Source organism: Palaemon carinicauda, chromosome 6, assembly GCF_036898095.1.
Source record: "Palaemon carinicauda isolate YSFRI2023 chromosome 6, ASM3689809v2, whole genome shotgun sequence".
Taxonomy (NCBI): domain Eukaryota; kingdom Metazoa; phylum Arthropoda; class Malacostraca; order Decapoda; family Palaemonidae; genus Palaemon; species Palaemon carinicauda.
This window is the reverse complement of record NC_090730.1, coordinates 123,080,462-123,103,687: the sequence shown is the minus strand read 5'-3', so window position 1 is coordinate 123,103,687 and position 23,226 is coordinate 123,080,462. Positions and strand designations below refer to the sequence as shown.

Below are 23,226 nucleotides of genomic sequence, written 5' to 3'. Positions count from 1 at the left end.
GCATCTCCTGTGTGGTGTATAAAGATGTTTTTTCCTACTGGGACAGGCGGGCCTTCAGGATCTTGGGGTGCCTTCCACCACAGGAAATGCTGATATTTTACATGCTATCTATGACTTAATCTTGAAATATATCTCAACTGTGGGATTGCATGGAGAGTGTCTTGATTACCTATTGCTGGACTAGTAGAAACCCCTCTTGGATAAATGCATAGTAGTCCGTCTGAAATCATTTCTGAGGCATTCCCAGATAGATATTGTATAATGGTAGACTACACTGTTCCCCTTTAAGATGTCAAGTATAAGAGGTGAGTGGTTATTCCTTATAAAAGGCCTCTTTGTCTTAGCTACTTGTTAGTAAATAATGGGGTTCTGGTAGAGATGTTGTCATTGATTATGTCCATCATTGCTCGCTCGTCTTCTTAGTTTTATTAATGTATCCTTGGCTTGAAAGACAGTTTTTTTTTCATAGAAATTGTCAGCGTTTTACCTCACTATGTCAGCTATTGAGTGACTTTCTCACTTCCATGCTAACATGTATGTTAGGTCATCTTTAGTAGCCTGCCATAAGGCACTAGGGAAAATTGCCCTATCAGTAAAGGCGTTGATGATAGTAGACGTATAACACGTAGAGCACTTTGTGTGCTACTTCACACAAAGTCCAAAGTTAGTGGGCTTAGTAAAGACAGAAGTGAAAAAGCCCTTGTAAATTGTTGCCAACAGTACTTCAAGAAGAGGGACTCGACCATCGTTTCTATGTTCAATTGTGAAGTGCAGATAATTACACTCTTTGAAATTCAGCCGAAATTCCTTGGTATCTTAAGTACAGGTGACCATAAAAGTATCATCTACGTAAACTACGTAGATTTCAGGTTTCTTTTGATATGGGAAATTAATTTCCTTGACAATTCCTATGTAGGAATTGACAAAGAGGACTGCGAAGGGGAAGCCCATGTCAACCATGTTTTCTAAAGAAACATGTAACCTCTGTGGGTGGTGAATGGAACCCTAGTGATGCATGTTTCTAATAATGATCAGGGGAAATCTTCAGAGATGTTGAGGAGCGTGATAGAAGGGTTCGTTTAAGTGAGCTCAATGCACTATTAATGCAATGGCGTTGTCGACCGGAATATCTAATAAGTTTCATTAAACATCAAGGATACTCTGACAACTTTTAGGAACTCCACCGATGATGGACTACCATGTGTGTTAGGAAGATTAGGCATCAACAGGAAATTAGGATTCTTTAGCTAATTATGAGTTGGGGCAGTGAGTTGGGTTATGGTGGGGTTAAGAGGATTATCAGCTTCATGTGTCGTAACATTACCTTCAAGATAAACCAGTTCATAATCGACAACAATGGATGGAAGGTTGACAGCCATAGTGACAGTGCTTACGACTTCAATAATTCTTTTTGCCTCCCTCGTGATGTCATCGCTAGAGTTTCAGATAAGCCGTTGAAGTTGCAGACATCTGCTATAATTCCATCTAGTTCTGGGATATTTCCTTTTTCCCTGAAATCTTTAGTATCTTCCTTATTTGACGAGTTATAATACTACTGGTCTATTCCCTATATCCAATAAGAGATTTTAGCAAGCTGTAGAGAATAGGGTACCTTCGTATTTATTGATGAGGTGGAGCAGTAACGTAACCTCCAATCGGTCTGATTTCGAGACAAAGCCGCATTCTGGCTAAAATATAGAACGTCTAGTGTAGGACTAGGTTCATAAACGGCATGGTTCATGTACTCCTGCGCCACTTGTCCCTTTGATAACAATCAGCTTAATTTTATATTCATGGAAATGTCTTTAATCCATCAGATGAGGGGTCCCAATATTTCTATAATACCAAATTAAAGACTTCACATTATTATCTATCGACCTTTGGGGTATGTAAATATACCTGTTTAAATACAGAAGTATTTGTTTGTATGTATGAAAGGATGTTGATATTTATTATACGCTTAAACCAATTACATTTCTTCAAAATATCAATTATAGAAAACAAAGATTAAAATGGCATATAACATTCTGGATAGAAGTTATTCAATTAACCTCAAGGGAGCTTTTCAGTTTGATTATGAAAAAGTTCATCTTTCACAAACGACTTACTATATAAAAAATTATTGCCTTCAGCTTTCGAGTTCACTGCAATTTCTAAAAAAGCCATTAACATATTAATGGAAAATTGATAGTAATAAAAATAACAATTATGATAATTACACCAATAAGGATACGACAATAAACTTCAGGTATAATACAACTCAGAAAAGCAAAAAATACAAAAAAAAAAAAATATCTACATCGACGTAAGAAGAAAATTACGAGGAGCTCAATTAACCTAAAAACAAAACTCTTTGTAATTTTTGCATGATATACGTTTCAATTATGAAACGAAGCACGACAAGCGAAGGTAGAAAATATATCAAAGACAATTATTTTTCCTCTTTCATCTTTCAAAAGTTTAATGAAGCAGTAAAGCAAGTTTATCAGACAGTCCATAAGTAATGACCTTTATATTCTCTGTTAAGAGAAAATCATTTACCTAATAAACATTGTTTCTAGTTATAATGATAAAATGTAAAGGAATGTCTAACTTTATATATATATATATATATATATATATATATATATATATATATATATATATATATATATATATATACATATATATATATGTATATATACATATATATTCATATAAACAGATATATATATATATATATATATATATATATATATATATATATATATATATACATACATATATATGTATGCGTGTGTTTATATATATTTATATGCTTAAATTATATAACATATAAACATATACTGTATATACATATATATATATATGTATGCGTGTGTTTATATATATTTATATGCTTAAATTATATAATATATAAACATATACTGTATATACATATATATATGCATTTGTATATTCATATATATATATATATATATATATATATATATATATATATATATATATATATATATATATATATATATATATATATATATATATATATATATATATATATATATATATATATATGTTGTGTGCATGTGTATGTTTGCGTGTGTGTTTTTGCGTAAGACTAACAAGAAACATTAGGCAAAGACGCTAAAAACATATTGGTAAACTAAAATACCAATTGAATCCTGGCAGGATTTGTCTATTCCCTGATGTATTAACTCGAGGACTGGAACAATGACAGAAATTTTACAAATTATATGGTACACTGAGTGTAAGAACGGACATAGAACATTTCTAGAGAGAAACAGCATAAAAACCCAACTAATGCTTGGGAGAAGCCACCTTACAGACAAATGCGTATTCAAGTGACATTTCAATTATACAGGTATTGCAAATCTTTCGGATAATTTTCCTTTAATTATTTTATACATAATTATATGTATATATACACATATATCTATATATACATACATATATATGAACATATATATGTATATATATATATATATATATATATATATATATATAATATATATATATATATATATATATATATATATATATATATATATATATATATATATATATATATATATATATATTAGTCTTGTTTCCATGATAACATTTGGTACCAGAGAAAGATTGCTGAATATATTTTGCACTTCGAAGATGTGAGAATAATCCTAAATGTACTTGGTACCATCTTTTGACTATTATAAATATATATGCATATACATATGTGTATACATACATATATATATATATATATATATATATATATATATATATATATATATATATATATACATAACTATATATACAAATATATATAGATATAAACGTATATATGCATATATATATATATATATATATATATATATATATATATATATATATATATATATATATATATATATTCATATATGTATATGTATGCATATCATACACACATGCATATATATACACATACATACTGTATAATATATATATATATATATATATATATATATATATATATATATATATATATATATATATATATATATATATATATATATATATAGATAGATAGATAGATAGATAGATAGATAGATATATTTGTGTCTCTAAGTATATATAATTATGCATATACTGTATTTCCTCTAGCGAATATTGGCCCAAAAGTCAAATTAATCAAAAATTACTGATCTATATTTCGGAAAATGCTGTTTCCCTCTACAGGCAGGAAATAAATTAAGCAGTGAAAAAAATATTTACATACCGATGGATTTTTTTCCAAAAGGCAGGCCATATCGTTGAGATTAGTTAATGGACAATATGTCATCCTGCTTAATGCGCCCTAATGGTGGTTAAAGGAAAACTTCAAATTCCAAGACTTTCGGGAGAAGTTTACCATATTTGTTCTCCTGATCTGGGCAGATAATCTCATATCATCTTTGAATTGACGTCAGCTTCCTCAAACTTCACAAACTTCCATACTTATACCGAAACCCTGCACTGCATTATATTTTTGTGCGAATGATTGTCTTACAAGTGTGAAGTAGGGATTTATAACAATCGAGACATGGGATTTAGTATTCCCATAAGTCTTTTGGTTTTAAATTTTGATTGAAGTTCCACCCCACCCCGTCCCCGCCCTTTCTGATTGGGGTAGTAGTTAAAACAATTTGAAAATTCAAGTATCTAACTCCCCTCTTTAATATCACTAGAAAATGGGATTTTAATTTCATGTGAAGGTTACCATAGATTTGGTAAACTTTATAGAAGGTATTTTATATACAGCAGCTGTTCATGAATTAATTCTAAAGTTTTGGGGTGCATATCCTAGGCATCTGCAAGAATATATTTCAGGCTAGCCCTATTCTAACCGAGATATGATAACTAAAATGGTGAGTCGTGTATAGAGCAAAAGCAGGTTTTCTATAAACAGTAAAATTATATCCTCTGGCGTAATGTTTTTTGTTTCCCATTCTATTTTAGATTTGAAACATAAACTTGTCTAACCTAGTATTCCAGAGAGATGAAGAATGATCACCAAATCTTATCCAATTCATGATTTTGCGTTTCTGAATTTTAATATTACAAAATCTATGTACTTCGTGTAAACATTACTTGTAAATAAAGTTATGAGTCCTCCTATTCTACATCTGAGCCTCTGTTGATATAAATTATCCAAAAAAAAGCAAAACCATTGGTTAAAACATAGATATCATCTAATTTCAAATATTTTCTCATGTGCTAATGGATAGTGGTCTGAATAAGGAGGCAATTTATCCTCCGTAAATTGTAATACTGAACATCTATGTGTACCTTGGTGAGAATGAGACCAACATCTAAGGTTTTAGGGGTATATGCACGGCTTTGAATTTTCCGGGAAAACATCGCAATCATATGAGAGTAACAGAAAATGTGCTTAAAGTTGAGAGGAGGTTTACTGAATACTTTGACTCGGTATAGTTGAAAGTTCCTACACATGATACTATTGAATTGCAATATCTTTGAGGTATTTTGGAAGGCCATGAAAATAGAAAAGTTTTCAATTATTTACTGGATATCTCTCCAAATCAATATTTTCCTTGTTTTTGCCAGTTAGTCTAAATTTTCTGAAAAGCACTGCAAACCCATTTTGGAAGGAGTGTCTTCATTTTAGTTATGAGGCCTATTAGCGTTTATATCACTAAGAAGTTCACTAATTATGTTTGAGTAAAATTCTTTATGCATGACCATGATCTCGTCTATATAACTTTTTATTATAACGAAAAATTTGAGCAACGTGTAATTAGCTATTATTAATCTACGAGAGACGATGTATCTTTTGTCAATTATGGTTCTTATAAAAATCTTTTCAAATATGCTTCGTTACAATTACGGTTGTTATTCAGCAAATAATGTTTTATATATAATGCTTAATTTTCGAGTGTAGCATAACCCCTAAAGATATAGCTAAAACAAAAATAAATTTTCTTTTGCAGTAAAGGGAGTATTACATAATAAATTTTGATTCAATATATATATATATATATATATATATATATATATACATATATATATATATATATATATATATATATATATATATATATATATACACACACACATATTTATATATATGTATATATGATATAGATATTTAGGTAGACAGATAGATATATATATATATATATATATATATATATATATATATATATATATATATATATATATATATATATATCTATATATATATATATATATATATATATATCTATATATATATATATATATATATATATATATATATATATATATATATATATATACAGTATATATACATATATATATGTGTGTGTATGTCTATATATGAATATATATATATATATATATATATATATATATATATATATATATATATATATATATATATATATATATATATATATTTATATGCATATATATGTGTGTGTATGTGCGTCTGTATATGTGAATATTCATATATATATATATATATATATATATATATATATATATATATATATATATATATATATATATATATATATATATATATATATATATATATATATATATATATATATATATATTATGTAGTGCTACAATACAATATCTTCTCTAGTAATCAAAATAACGGGGAACAATAATTAGTAGAATAATGAGTTAAATTATTCGAGTAAATGTGAGAATATAAAGGCAATGACTGTCCACTAATTTTACTTTATTGCTTCATTAAATTCAAGAAAAGATGAAAGAAAAGAAATAATTATCTACCTCATGCCTTTTCTTTCGTGTCTTGTTTAGTAATTGAGACGTATGTCAAGCAAAAATTTAAAAAGGATTAGTTTTCCAGGTTATAAGCTAATTGAGCTATTCGTAAAAAAAAAAAAAATAGTCCTAATAGCTAGAAACTTTATCTTTCCTTTTGTGATACAACTTAATTTCATTTCCCAAATTAACTTTTTTTTTATTGTAGTTCAGATTTTTAATTTCTAAACAATTATTCCTCGTATTTGAGGTTGCTAGCTCCATGCTCTTTCTCTCAAGCCCAGCAAATGCTGATACACAATTGCAGATAGGTGGATTCGCAATCGTTAGTCCGGAATCGAATGTAATCTTCGATATCTGAAGTCTGAGGACCCAACTAATCCTTCATGGACGCGGTTCAGTATACTCTATCAAACCTACATTGGGACAATACATAGGGCAGCATAGTGGAAGTCTCTGGCAAAATTAATGGGTTATTACCATCCATATACGTATTGTATACAAATACACGTGAGTGTGTTTTACCATTAAGAGGTATGTAACGGCGCCGAGTAAGGGTGTGAACTCAAAGCCAGATTGGAAACGACTGAGTTATATTATTGTGGAACACTCTCCTTATATACAAAACCTCAAGGCAACAGGACATAACAAGTTCACAAGACAGACAATATTACAGAGGAAAAACCAGACATGAATTTTCATGTTCGTTTTAGTGAAAGGGAAGAGCGAAGATACAAGCATAATATATACAAAAGGTATTATGTACAATTGGGTGAAACACGGTTGGTACATGGCTCCCCCCCTAAAAATGACATACTGTACATGTTAAATAGGGCGCCCTGATCTAGAGAGGCGAACTGTAGGCGGGTCATCTGGCAGAAGATAAGCAGGTTTTAGACGATCAATGGAGACCCAGTCTTCTTTGCCCCAAATGTTTAGGAGGAATGCTTTCGGACTGCGTCGGATCACAAGGAAAGGGCCCGTGTAAGGGGGCGTTAGTGGTGGCTTCCTGGTGTCGTTGCGCTGGAAGACATGCGTTGTAGAGTGCAAGTCCGTTGGTATGTGATGCTTCGCTGAGGGCTTGTAAGTCTGGCGGCACAGAGTAAATTTTCCCACAAAGTGACGTATGTGCTGGAGATCGTCAGAGGAGGTCGTAGAAGGAAAAAATTCGGCAGGGACGACCAACGGGTCGCCATACACCATTTCGGCTGCCGAGACATCGAGGGCGTCTTTAGGAGTGGTCCTTAGTCCAAGGAGGACCCAGGGAAGCTGAGTAAATCAGTTGCAATCCTTGCAGCGGGACATCAAAGCTGCTTTGAGGGTGCGATGAAAACGTTCAACCATCCCATTGGCAGTGGGGTTGTAGGCCGTTGTCTGATGTTGGGTGATGCCCAAGAGATTCGCTAATGACGCCCATAATTGAGAGGTGAAAGTGGTTCCCCTGTCAGAAGTAATATGCTCAGGGATACCGAATCTTGAAATCCATCCAGAGAGTAAGGCAGATGTACATGAGGCGGACGTTGCAGTTTCCATGGGAATGGCTTCAGGCCAACGAGTGGAGCGGTCGATGACGGTAAACAGGTAACGATGTCCTTGTGATGTGGGTAGGGGCCTACAACGTCGACGTGAATGTGTGCGAAACGACGCTGAGGTTGAGGAAAGGTGCCCACTCCTGAATCCGTGTGTCGATGTACTTTGGAAGTTTGGCAAGAAGTACAGGCACGGACCCAATCCTTAGCATCCTTAGAAATGCCGTGCCAAATGAACTTTGCCTTCAGCAGCTGTGCAGTAGAAAAGCACAAGGGATGTGAAAGGCCGTGGATGAAATCAAACACCTGTCGGCGCATGAGAGCAGGAATCCAAGGTCGCGGTCTACCAGTACTGACGTCACAGAGGAGGGTGGTGTTGGAGTCTTCGAGGGGAAAATCCTCCCAACGGACGGACGTGCAGGATGTCCTACAAACTTGATACTCTGGATCCTGTCGTTGGGCTTCAGCCAGGGCATTGTAATCCAATCCCAGTTGAACGGCAGCCAACGTGTTTCTTGACAGGGCATCGGCAACGGGATCCATTTTCCCAGGGACGTATTGGAGGGTGCAATTGTATTCAGCCACAGCGGAGAGATGTCGGCGTTGACGGGCGGACCAGGCGTCAGACTGTCGAGTGAAGGCGTGCATCAGAGGCATGTGGTCTGTGCGAATGACGAAGGGCGTACCTTCTAAGAAATGGCGAAAGTGACGGACAGCCAAGTGCACCGCCAGCAATTCTCGATCGAAGGTAGAATAACCCGATTCTGCCTTGGACAGTTTTCTGCTGAAGAAGGCCAATGGGCGGGGCGAGCTTTTGACCCCCTGCTCGAGTACTGCACCAATAGCGACGTCGCTGGCATCGGTGGAGAGAAGGAGAGGGGCCTGTGGGATAGGAAAAGTGAGAGCCACAGCAGTTGATAGGGCCTTCTTTGCATTGCAAAAAGCTGCTTCTTCAAAGGGACCCCACTTCAGGTCCTTTGGCTTGCCCTTCAGGGAGGCGTAGAGGGGAGCAAGAGTGGCGGCAATGGCTGGCAGAAAACGGTGATAATAGTTGATCATGCCCAAGAATTCCTGCAGAGCTTTGACGGTCGAGGGCGCGGGGAAATTCTGAACGGCTGCTACCTTCTCAGGGAGGGGATGGACTCCTTCAGGAGTGATACGGTGCCCTAGGAACGACAGTTCGTTGGCGCCAAAGGTACACTTGTCGTACCGGACTACAAGGCCGTTTTGTTGCAGGCGGTCGAGCACGATGCGCAGGTGACGGAGGTGTTCCTCTTTTGAGGAGGAGAACACAAGTATGTCGTCCACATAACATACACAGAAAGGGAGGTCCCCTAAGATGCCATCCCTGAGACGTTGAAACGTAGCCCCAGCATTACGAAGGCCAAAACAGGAGTAATTGAAGGTGTATGTGCCAAACGGAGTGGTGATGGCGGTCTTGGGGATGTCTTCTGGGTTCATAGGCACCTGATAATACCCCTTCAGGAGGTCGAGCGTAGAGAAAACCTTCGATTTGTGCAGGTAGGAGGTTACATCGGCAATGTTTGGGAGGGGGTAGTGATCCGGTTCTGTTTGCATGTTCAGGCGCCTGTAATCCCCACACGGATGGAGGGAGCCGTCTTTCTTCAGAATGATGTGTAAGGGTGAAGACCATGGCCTGGAGGCCTTTTGGCAAAGGCCCATTTTCTACATTTCGGCGAACGTCTGTTTGGCGGCTGCCAATCGTTCCGGTGCCAGACGTCTGAATTTTGCGAAGACTGGGGGTCCCGTCGTCTTGATATGGTGATAAATACCATGCTTGGCAGGAACCGTGGGCGTTTGGCGAAGTTCTGGACGGAAAACATCCGGGTACGACGTGAGGAGGTGGGCGTAGGCATCCATGGGTGCGCTGATGTGGAGAGCGAGGTTAGAGGGGGCGGGTTGAGGTGTCGACAAGTACGAGTCTGCGTTGACCAATCGTCGGTGGGCGACATCGACCAGAAGGTGGAAATGAGAGAGGAAATCCGCACCGAGGATTGGCATTGTGACGTCAGCAACGAGAAAATTCCAATTGAATTTACCATTTCCGAACGATAATGTGAGGTTCTCGTAACCGTAGGTGGGTATCGCAGATCCGTTGGCCGCTACCAAGCGGACGTCGGCAGATGTAGACAGACTACGTTGTGCCTTGAAGAGTTTCCTTGGCAAAAGAGAACGACAAGCACCCGTGTCTACCAAAAATCGCACGCCCGTTTCTGCATCCTGTAAAAAGAAAAGATTAGAAACATGGGAGGCCACCGCCACAAGCGATGGCCTACTTACACGTTTTTTGGCCACTGACAATCTTTGGCACATTTCTTCGCGGTTGCCCCAAATCTGAAGTGGTAGTAGCAAAACTGCGGCGGATGGGAGGTAGTAAGTGGCTGTAGAAGTCGTTCGTTGGGGCGCGAGTGATTGGTGGGTGGTGGGCGGCTTTGTCGCCGCTTCGGCACGTCACGGGGTAGGCGTGTATGTCCTACAGCATTCATGTCAGCTTCGGTTGACGTTGAATAGGCATCCTCTTTGTCAGGGGTGGAGGCGTTGATGGAGGTCTTGAAGTGGCTGTCCATAAGGGCGTCGGCTTTGGTCATCAAGTCCTTTATGGGTAAACTATCGACATCGGGTATGGCAGCGCGTACAGGTTCAGGTAAACGGCGTATCCAAAGGGCACGAAGTAGGTTCACCTCACGAGCAGAGCCGTCTGCGGCAGGTTGAAGGCGAGCGATACTGGTCATATCCCTGAGGGCTAGCGAAGCCCTTTGGTCCCCCAACGGTTGTTGCGAGAGCTGAAAAAGCTTTGCTATACGGGCGGCTGGCGACGGCGAGTACTGCTGCAGAAGGTATGAATTGAGGGCGTCATATGCTATTGGGGTGTCTCCTTTTTCACAAAGCCAGTCGGATATTTCTGGGAAGGTGTCCTCGGGTATTGCCGCGAGAACATAATCCGCTTTGGTGGTTGAGCGAGTCACGCCCCTGATACGAAAGTGGACTTCAGCGCGTTGAAACCAAGCAAACGCTTCTACGCTGGCGAACGGTGAAAGTTTCAATGGGGCGGCCGCAGTGCCAACTGCTGGAGTAGAGTCCGCCTCCATCATAGTACCAACGATGGAGGGGCGAGGGAGGTGGGGGTGGAAGGCAGTGGGAGCGAGTCGACTTCCGGGGTCACCAATGTGACGGCGCCGAGTAAGGGTGTGAACTCAAAGGCAGATTGGAAACGACTGAGTTATATTATTGTGGAACACTCTCCTTATATACAAAACCTCAAGGCAACAGGACATAACAAGTTCACAAGACAGACAATATTACAGAGGAAAAACCAGACATGAATTTTCATGTTCGGTTTAGTGCGAGGGAAGAGCGAAAATACAATCATAATATATACAAAAGGAATTATGTAAAATTGTGTGAAACACGGTTGGTACAGGTACTAACGGAAGTTACTCCGGAGAATATCAACACAAGTCACCACCGCATTCATCTTTTAACTGGTGAATAGTGACTGTAATCACCACCCCCCCCCCCCCCCCATCACCACCGTAGTTCAAGTTCTATAAAGTTATTCGCTTCATTTATTTACACAAAAACCTCATCCACTATGCATAGAAACCTACTTTACCTACACTCATGCATTTCATCGATACCAGGGCCGTTCCTTTCATATGCATCTTTTACACCATCTACCTGAACAGCGGAAGTCAAAAATAGATTTCTTCGATATAAAATTTATGATTAATCTTACAATTGACTGACGTTCAAGAAATAAAAATAGCGAAACTATTCTCTTCGTTTCTACAATAAAATGGAAAGGAGAGAAGTGAAAATAAATAACGATAAAAATGTTCTTCAATAATATTATTAGCTAAACTACAACCCTAGCAGCAAAACACAGTGCTATAAGCCCAATGGCTCCAACAGGGAAAAATAGCCTAGTAATGAAAGGAAATAATGAAATAAACTACATGAGAAATAATGAATAATTAAAATGAAATATTTTAAGAAGAGTATTAATATTAAAACATATATTTCATATATAAACTATAAAAAGACATTTATGTCAGCCTGCTCAACATAAAAACATTCGATGTAAGATTAAACTTTTGATGTTCTACTAATTCGACTATTTGATTAAGAAAATCATTCCCCAACTTGGTCAAAGCAGAAAAAAAATTCTAGAATACTGTGTACTGTTGAGCCTTATGGTAGAGAAGGCATGACTATTGGATTTAATTGTATTCGTTGTATTATGAACGAGATTATATTGTCGGGAAAATCTGAATGGAAAGGATGGCCAGAATTATGAAAAATCTTAAGCAACATGCATAACGAACTAACTGAATGACGGTGCCATAGATTAATATCTAAATCAGAAATAAGTAATTTAATGGACAGCAAGTTCTTGTCCAGCAAATTAAGATGAGATTCAGTAGCTGAAGACCAAAGAGAAGACCAATACTCGAAACAAGCCAAAATGAAAGAATGAACAAAAGTTCTTCAGACCAGATTAATCATTGAAAATCTTAAAAGAATTTTTCAATAAGGTTTTTTGTGCTGTTGATGAAGAAACAGACCGAATGTATTTCTCAGAAGTAGATTAGCTATTAAGAATTACACTTAAAATTTTAAAAGAGCCATGCAGTTACAGAAACATTATCAATGCTGAGATTCGAATCTTAACGAACCACTGTGTTCGATTATCATACTTTGAGTTTTGTCAGGGTTCACATTCATGCTCCATAATTTGTACCATGCATCAATTTTACCATCAGCTGTCTTAAAAAATTTAATAGGACAAGAATACTACCCTGATGAGCACCAGATATCACATTCATATACTCATTATGGACCCAATCAACAACTCTTTGCGATCTATTTTTTAAATTTTCAATAATGATGCTCAGAAAAGACCCACCCACTCCCAAGTGTTTGAGTTTGAAAACAAGGGCCTCATGATTAACAGGGTCAAAGGAAACACTAAAATCAAGGCCAATCATAGGGAACTTCCTGATCACAATTAAAGTATTTCGGTACATCACTGGAAATTGTAAGAAAGGCATCACATGTCCCAAGCCCTTTACGAAAGTCAAATTGCAAACTACGGAATAGATGATTACCTTCAGCAAACCTATTAAGACGTTTTACCAGAAGACGTTCAAAAAATTTAAATGATATGAGAGTTATGGGAATTGGGCGATAATCTAGTTGACCTGAGCTACCACAAACCCATTTATGTAATGGAGTAACATTGCCAATTCTCCAACAAGTGCTAAAAGAACCTCTTGCTAACTTGCAGAAGATTATAGATGACTTGGGAGCTAAGAGATTTTAAGAATATAATAAGACATAATTTGACTTATTTTACTGTTTCAAACAAGATTGTTAAATCTATTCAATAGATCTTATAATTACAAAATTTGGTTATATTCACAAATAAAAATCAAATTACAAGAGTTCATTTTCTGAAGATAATTGAAAATTTGTTTTCAAAATACCGCACATTAGAAAAGCAAGTTTCTTGTAAAGCAAAATGAATGTCTCGCTATTTACGGTATAGCTTTCATTGCGTTCAAAGGTGTCCAGTTTCAGTTCCATTTTCATCTGAAGAGATCTTCTGAACATCAGCCGTGCAAGCCTAATCCCCAATGCGGTGCTCAACAACAACAGTAACCTCTCCAGTAAACAAGTTTAAACCCATGGACCGCGGCGGGAACTAAAAGGTCAATGAATTATCATTGTATTAGACAGGAAGTTCCGCAAACAAACCTTGGCCTAGCAGATAAATGCGTTGCATACATTGTACTAGTAATTCACAACCACGTTATAGATATTTCCAGCAGATTCAATATAAATTACTAATTAACTCGAATATCCCTCTCTTCTAATTTGCATCCACCTTTATATCAAACCACATATTGCATGTTATTAAAGTTGATGTAACTAAATTTTAATGGAAAAAGATAATAATCATTATCACAACAAAATCATTTTACTTACCGAAATTGGAGGGCGGAAAAGTTTCTTCGGTAAAGCCATAACCTATCAAAGAACAAACAGAAATTCGTTATTAGAGAAATAATTTTTACATCAATACAAAACAGAAATTTATATTTCGCCCCAATTAATCTAAACAGTAAATTTGATTCCAGGGAGGTAGCTGAATGATGCGAGTTATGAGGCTATTACTCGAAAGGAGCCCTCTTCATTAACTCCATCAAAATAGAAAAGAAGTAAGTTTCTCAAAAAGACACACAATACACATACATATAGTATATATATATATATATATATATATATATATATATATATATATATATATATATATATATATATATATATATATATACATATGTATATATAGATAGATAGATAGATAGATATACATATATTTATATATATATATATATATATATAGATAGATAGATAGATAGATAGATAGATAGATAGATAGATATATGTATGTATATATGTATGTATGTATGTATGTATGTATATACTTGAGGGGATGCTTAAAAGGTATTTAATCTGTTGCAAACTAGCAGATCCTCCTTTCAGATGAGATTGCTTGGCCCATTCTCTACGACTTCCCATAGTCGACTTCCTACCAGGAACCTAAATAACATATTCCTAAGAACTCATCCGGATAATAATTTCCCTTTATATTCTTCGTATTTGTTTCCACAACTAAAAGTACGCGTCGTTTAAAAGGGAAAAAAATAACAACGAATCTAAACAGAATAAAAGAAAAGTTTCATTAATGAAACCTAAAAGCAGAATACAAGAAAAAATATCAAATAGTTACGAGACTGTTTGCAAACACAATTCCAGCCTTTATTGCAGTACCTTGGATAAGAACTTCGGATAAAGAGATTTTGTCTTCAAAGACCATTCAATTGGCTGAATCTCTCAGGTAAATAAGAAAAGAATACAAAAACGCAAGTATAACTGGCTTTTGTTCTTTAGCATTCTTTTCGTTGTAGAGATTCACTTTGATGTTCAATAAGATAAGGGACGAATATGATTCCCATAAAAAACATGTGTATATCCATCTACACTTGAGAAAAATAAGCTGTTCGATATTTCCGCTATTTTCGTAAATTATTAATGCTCTCATTCATCTATATTTAACCTATAAGGGTTAGTAGTTCTCTTTAAATGGGTAAGGAACGTAATAAAATCATGATTTTGCATCATTTTGATAAAAAATTATAAATGGAACATCGACACTTATTCATTCATGTATTGATAATTATAAGTACAAATAAATTTATGTTAGGTAGAAGGTATTGATGAGCGCCTTTCTTGAACGTTAAAAGTCTATGTGACGTAAGTGAAAAAAATACCTTAACAGTTTAAAAGGCATAGTTTAATGACAAAGGTCCCTGATCAAGAGAGAGTTAAACGTTTATTATGTGCAAAAAATACACGGGTGAACATTATAACACCCAAGCTTAAGCTAAGAAGTACTACTGGTAAAATTTGTGTCCTACTTACATACGAGAGATCACAAGCTAATCTAAATAAAATAATGAAAACGTCTCTCTACTGAATAGGAGGCCTTTTCATGATTCGGCACAAGCATGGTGATTTTGCAGAAACTATTTCATTAGTGCAAAATAAACATGATACGTACCTCTATGACAGCTTTTGTTTGAGAAATAACAATGAAAGTCCTACAGCCCACCAATATGGTTAGGGTTATGTAACATTGAGAAAAGAAAAGCTTGAATATTCATGAACCTTCAATACTTCGATATAAAGAATAAATATTTTCATTATATGCCGTTAAAAGTCAAAATAAAAGGTAAAGTTAAAGAAATATTTGTGACATAATTTGTCCGTTATTAAATGTTTCCCTCGTATCAAATACTTCACACATCAAGAGACAATTCACTTTAGCAGCATCTTACCGGAAATGTATCATTAACTTATGAGATATAATTTCTTTAATCAAATGAACAGGTGTATATTATATTTTGTAGGAGAGATAGAAATAAATACGGCCGTGGCAAAATGCAAATTGTTATTTACATTTCTTGTCAGGTTTTACCTCTCTCTCTCTCTCTCTCTCTCTCTCTCTCTCTCTCTCTCTCTCTCTCTCTCTCTCTCTCTCTCTCTCTCTCTCTCCACACACACACACACATGTGTACATATATATATATATATATATATATATATATATATATATATATATATATATATATATATACATATATATTTGTATATATACAGTATATATATATATATATATATATATATATATATATATATATATATATATATATATATATATATATATATATATATATATATATATATATATATATATATATATATATATATATATATGTTCATATGTATATATATATATATATATATATATATATATATATATATATATATATATATATATATATATGTATGTATACATACATATATATTTGTATACACATATATATATATATATATATATATATACATACATATATATACACACACACACACACATATATATATATGTATATATATATATATATATATATATATATATATATATATATATATATATATATATATATATATATATATATATATATATATATATGTAGATATGTGTGTATGTGTGTCTGATATAAAAAGAATTAAGATCCCATAAGTAAAAGACCACCAATAAGCAGCTTAATTATGCGGATCTTGATATCATTGCACTGTCAGTGGTTCTCACATAGCCTAAATAGGTTATATAAAAGAGAAGCCCAACTCTCCTTACAGTACCCATCCAAAGTAAAGTAAAATAAAAGATGAAACGATATATACATATATTTTGTTATGTGTGTAGTCTATTATGTTTAAACATCTTTTGAACATATATATTTGGAAAGAATCTCAAAATATACCTACGAATTAATTATACCCAGAATTTTTACGTAGATAACTTCTGGAGAAAAGGTGATCAATAGTATGAATTACTCAGCCAACAAACTTGATATTAAAACAAACCGGATTCTAGTTTATTTTGATAAAATTTGTATTAAGATTAATAATATCCGTTCAAACTTTTGTGGCTCTCATTATTTTCCATTTTTTTTCCAAAAGTTGACCTTTGCATTTTAAATGAAAGTTACCTACGCGTTATATTCTTACACTCATGATTTCATCATTGAAGGAATAATTCTATTCACCTTTTCCTAATCAGGGTTACTCTATTCTCTTTACTCCACACTTTACATACTCTTTTCCCTAGTCACTGTTTAGTCCTTCTCACAGCATTCTTCAGTCTCTTAATAAACGTTTTTATGCTTCTTTCTAATCAATCGCAGTTTGGTTTCTTTTTCTGCCTCTCTGGTGTTAACATCTTCTTCCTTGTCACCTCATATCTTTGTCATTCACTAATCAGTATTATAATCTTGGGACCACCAATTTGGCTTAGAAACATTGACCATGTCTTTTATCATTTTTGAAAGAAGTAAGAATTTATCACTACCTTTTTTGCGATATGTTAGTCTCTTTTCATAGTCTATATATATGACTGATATATTTTGACGTTGTTACTGATCTTAAAGCATTCCACTTTTTCTATTCACTACTTTTCATCATCATCATCATCATCTCCTCCTACGCCTATTGACGTAAAGGGCCTCGGTTAGATTTTGCCAGTCGTCTCTGTCTTGAGCTTTTAATTCAATACTTCTTCATTTATCATTTCCTACTTCATGCTTCATAGTCCTCAGCCATATAGGCCTGGGTCTTCCAACTCTTCTAGTCCATTCTGGAGCCCAGTTGAAAGTTTGGTGAACTAATCTCTCTTGGGGAGTGCAAAGAGCATGTCCAACCCCTCTCCATCTACCATTCACCATGATCTCATCTACATATAGCACAGCAGTAATCTCTCTTATAGTTTCATTTCTGATCCTGTCCTTTCATTCAACTCTTAATATTCTTCTGAGGGCTTTGTTCTCAAATCTATTAGGTCTGTTGGATATTGTTTCACTGTTTTACCATGACTCATGTCCATAAAGTAACACCGATCTCAGTAACCTGATATATAGGTTGATTTTTATATGTAATTTCAGGCCATTATATTTCCAAATTTTACTTATCCTAGCCAGTGTTTGCTTTACTTTTTTTTCATCTTTCAATAAACTCTAAAGACCCTGTATTATAGATCATAGTTCTTAAATGATTAAATGATTTCACCTCATTAACATTAACTATGCACTTTATATGCTCATGAACAGACTTAATCGAATTTACATATTTAAGAGGAACTCCATAATTACGTAGGACCCTCCACAAAGTTTGCTGACGCACACTATCAAAGGCTTTTTCCTAATCAATAAATGCTATCAAACGAGAATTTCTATATTCTACACATTGCTGTACCACGTGCCTTAAAATGAAAATTTAGTCAACACAACTACCTTTTCTAAATGCTGCGCGTTCATCTCTGAGCTTTTCATCTATCTTTCTCTCTATTCTCTTTAGAACGAGCATGTGTACATATTCTCTCCAGTCATCCTGGCTTTTCTGTTGTCATCGCTATCAATAATGGAATACCTAGCATGCTCTACCTTGTAATTTTCATTACTTCCTATGAAACTTTTGACAATCAATTTCTGTGTTTGTCTCATTTTTATAGAATCCCAAGTATCATTTGATATCCATGACTTTCTCCTTGTAAGTATATGTTCCAAAACTTCACTTCCATTTGACTGATATATGTTCCTAATTTCACACCATTCTTGGTTAATTGTCTGCTCTTCGTCTCTTAAAATCTCTAAGACTGCAAATTGACTCCTACATTCAATTGCAAATCTTTTTCTGTGCTCATTTTTTAGAAGCTTAATTATATCAAAACTAGGTTTTCTATCTACATTTCTGTTGGGTGCTTTCACATTTAATTTCAGCGTGGAATTGAGGAGCTGGTGATCACTACCAATAACTGCACCTCTATAGCTTCTTACATTTTTCATAGTCCTTCTTTCTTTATTCATAGCTATGTGATCTACATGATTTTTTTAATTGCCGCACGGATGTCCGTGTGCTGGAAAAGAGTACCTCCAATAACAAGATAGTTTGATGAACAAAAACCTATAAGATGTTCGCCAAGACCCTTGTACCAACCGTGTTTCACACAATTGTACATAATTCCTTTTGTATATATTATGGTTGTATCTTCGCTCTTCCCTCGCACTAAAACGAACATGAAAATTCAAGTCTGGTTTTTCCTCTGTGATTTTGTCTGTCTTGTGAACTTGTCATGTCCTGTTGCCTTGAGGTTTTGTATATAAGGAGAGTGTTCCACAACAATATAACTCAGTCGTTTACAATCTGCCTTTGATTTCACAACTCCTCTCTCGGCCCGTCACATTGGTGACCCCGGAAGTCGACTCGCTTCCACCGCCTTCCACCCCCACCCCCTCGCCCCTCCATCGTTGGTACTATGACGGACTCTACGGCAGTTGGCGCTACGGCCTCTCCATTCAAACTTTCATCGTTTGCCAGCGGAGAGGCGTTTGCTTGGTTTCAGCGCGCAGAAGTCCAGTTTCGTATCAGGGGCGTGACTCGCTCAACCACCAAAGCGGATTATGTTCTCGCGGCGATACCCGAGGACACCTTCCCAGAAATATCCGACTGGCTTTGTGAACAAGGAGACACCCCAATAGCGTATGGCGACCTCAAATCATACCTTCTGCAGCAGTACTCGCCGTCGCCAGCCGCCCCTATAGCAAAGCTTTTTCAGCTCTCGCAACAACCGTTGGGGGACCAAAGGGCTTCGCTTGCCCTCAGGGAAATGACCAGTATCGCTCGCCTTCAACCTGCCGCAGACGGCTCTCCTCGTGAGGTGAACCTACTCCGTGCCCTTTGGATACGCCGTTTACCTGAACCTGTGCGCGCTGCCATACCCGATGTCGATAGTTTACCCATAAAGGACTTGATGACCAAAGCCGACGCCCTTATGGACAGCCACTTCAAGACCTCCATCAACGCCTCCACCCCTGACGACGAGGATGCCTATTCAACGTCAACCCAAGCTGACATGAATGCCGTATGACATACACGCCTACCCCGTGACGTGCCGAAGCGGCGACAAAGCCGCCCACCACCCACCAATCGCTCGCGCCCCAACGAACGACTTCTACAGCCACTTACTACCTCCCATCCGCCGCAGTTTTGCTACTACCACTTCAGATTCGGGGCAACCACGAAGAAATGTGCCAAAGATTGTCAGTGGCCAAAAAACGTGTAAGTAGGCCATCGCTTGTGGCGGTGGCCTCCCATGTTTCTAATCTTTTCTTTTTACAGGATGCAGGAACGGGCGTGCGATTTTTGGTAGACACGGGTGCTTGTCGTTCTCTTTTGTCAAGGAAACTCTTCAAGGCACAACGTAGTCTGTCTACATCTGCCGACGTCCACTTGGTAGCTGCCAACGGATCTGCGATACCCACCTACGGTTACGAGAACCTCACATTATCGTTCGGAAACGGTAAATTCAATTGGAAGTTTCTTGTTGCTGACGTCACAATGCCAATCCTCGGTGCGGATTTCCTCTCTCATTTCCACCTTCTGGTCGATGTCGCCCACCGACGATTGGTCAACGCAGACTCGTACTTGTCGACACCTCTTCAACCCGCCCCCTCTAACCTCGCTCTCCACATCAGCGCACCCACGGATGCCTACGCCCACCTCCTCACGTCGTACCCGGAAGTTTTCCATCCAGAACTTCGCCAAACGCCCACGGTTCCTGCCAAGCACGGTATTTATCACCATATCAAGACGACGGGAGCCCCAGTCTTCGCAAAATTCAAACGTTTAGCACCGGAACGATTGGCAGCCGCCAAACAGACGTTCGCCGAAATGGAGAAAATGGGCCTTTGCCAAAAGGCCTCCAGCCCATGGTCGTCACCCTTACACATCGTTCTGAAGAAAGACGGCTCCCTCCGTCCGTGCGGGGATTACAGGCGCCTGAACATGCAAACAGAACCGGATCACTACCCCCTCCCAAACATTGCCGATGTAACCTCCTACCTGCACAAAGCAAAGGTTTTCTCTACGCTCGACCTCCTGAAGGGGTATTATCAGGTGCCTATGAACCAGAAGACATCCCCAAGACCACCATCACCACTCCGTTTGGCACATACACCTTCAATTACTCATGTTTTGGCCTTCGTAATGCTGGGGCAATGTTTCAACGTCTCATGGATGGCATCTTAGGGGACCTCCCTTTCTGTGTATGTTATGTGGACGACATACTTGTGTTCTCCTCCTCGAAAGAGGAACACCTCCGTCACCTGCGCATCGTGCTCGACCGCCTGCAACAAAACAGCCTTGTAGTCCGGTACGACAAGTGTACCTTTGGCGCCAATGAAGTGTCGTTCTTAGGGCACCGTATCACTCCTGAAGGAGTCCATCCCCTCCCTGAGAAGGTAGCAGCCGTTCAGAATTTCCCCACGCCCTCGACCGTCAAAGCTCTGCAGGAATTCTTGGGCATGATCAACTATTATCACCGCTTTCTGCCAGCCATTGCCGCCACTCTTGCTCCCCTCTACGCCTCCCTCAAGGGCAAGCCAAAAGACTTGAAGTGGGGTCCCCTTCAAGAAGCGGCCTTCTGCAATGTAAAGAAGGCCCTATCAACTGCTGCGGCTCTCACTTTTCCTATCCCACACGCCCCTCTCCTTCTCTCCACCGATGCCAGCGACATCGCTATTGGTGCAGTACTCGAGCAGGGGGTCAAAGGCTCGCCCCGCCCATTGGCCTTCTTCAGCAGAAAACTGTCCAAGGCAGAATCGGGTTATTCTACCTTCGATCGAGAATTGCTGGCGGTGCACTTGGCTGTCCGTCAATTTCGCCATTTCTTAGAAGGTACGCCCTTCGTCATTCGCACAGACCACATGCCTCTGGTGCACGCCTTCACTCGACAGTCTGACGCCTGGTCTGCCCGTCAACGCCGACATCTCTCCGCCGTGGCTGAATACAATTGCACCCTCCAATACGTCCCTGGGAAAATGAATCCCGTTGCCGATGCCCTGTCAAGAAACACGTTGGCTGCCGTTCAACTGGGATTGGATTACAACGCCCTGGCTGAAGCCCAACGACAGGATCCAGAGTATCAAGCTTGTAGGACATCCTGCACGTCCCTTCGTTGGGAGGATTTTCCCCTCGAAAACTCCAACACCACCCTCCTCTGTGACGTCAGTACTGGTAGACCGCGACCTTGGATTCCTGCTCCCATGCGCCGACAGGTGTTTGATTTCATCCACGGCATTTCACATCCCTCGTGCCGTTCTACTGCACAGCTGCTGAAGGCAAAGTTCATTTGGCACGGCATTTCTAAGGATGCTAAGGATTGGGTCCGTGCCTGTACTTCTTGCCAAACTTCCAAAGTACATCGACACACGGATTCAGAGAGTGGGCACCTTTCCTCAACCTCAGCGTCGTTTCGCACACATTCACGTCGACGTTGTAGGCCCCCTACCCACATCACAAGGACATCGTTACCTGTTTACTGTCATCGACCGCTCCACTCGTTGGCCTGAAGCCATTCCCATGGAAACTGCAACGTCCGCCTCATGTACATCTGCCTTACTCTCTGGATGGATTTCAAGATTCGGTATCCCTGAGCATATTACTTCTGACAGGGGAACCACTTTCACCTCTGTATTATGGACGTCATTAGCGAATCTCCTGGGCATCACCCTACATCACACAACGGCCTACAACCCCGCTGCCAATGGAATGGTTGAACGTTTTCATCGCACCCTCAAAGCAGCTTTGATGTCCCGCTGCAAGGATTGCAACTGGTTTACTCAGCTTCCCTGGGTCCTCCTTGGACTAAGGACCACTCCTAAAGACACCCTCGACGTCTCGGCAGCCGAAATGGTGTATGGCGACCCGTTGGTCGTCCCTGCCGAGTTTTTTCCTTCTACAACCTCCTCCGACGATCTCCAGC

General features: G+C 37.8%; 1 protein-coding gene across 1 annotated transcript in view; it reads right to left on the bottom strand.

Annotated features, from left to right (window-relative positions):
* LOC137642641 (DE-cadherin-like) overlaps window positions 1–23,226 on the bottom strand; it is a 506,564-nt gene that overhangs the window by 292,057 nt on the left and 191,281 nt on the right. Inside the window, exon 2 of the mRNA XM_068375393.1 lies at window positions 14,274–14,315. Coding sequence (XP_068231494.1) covers window positions 14,274–14,315 — 42 coding nt within the window. The remainder of the gene's footprint in view (window positions 1–14,273; window positions 14,316–23,226) is intronic.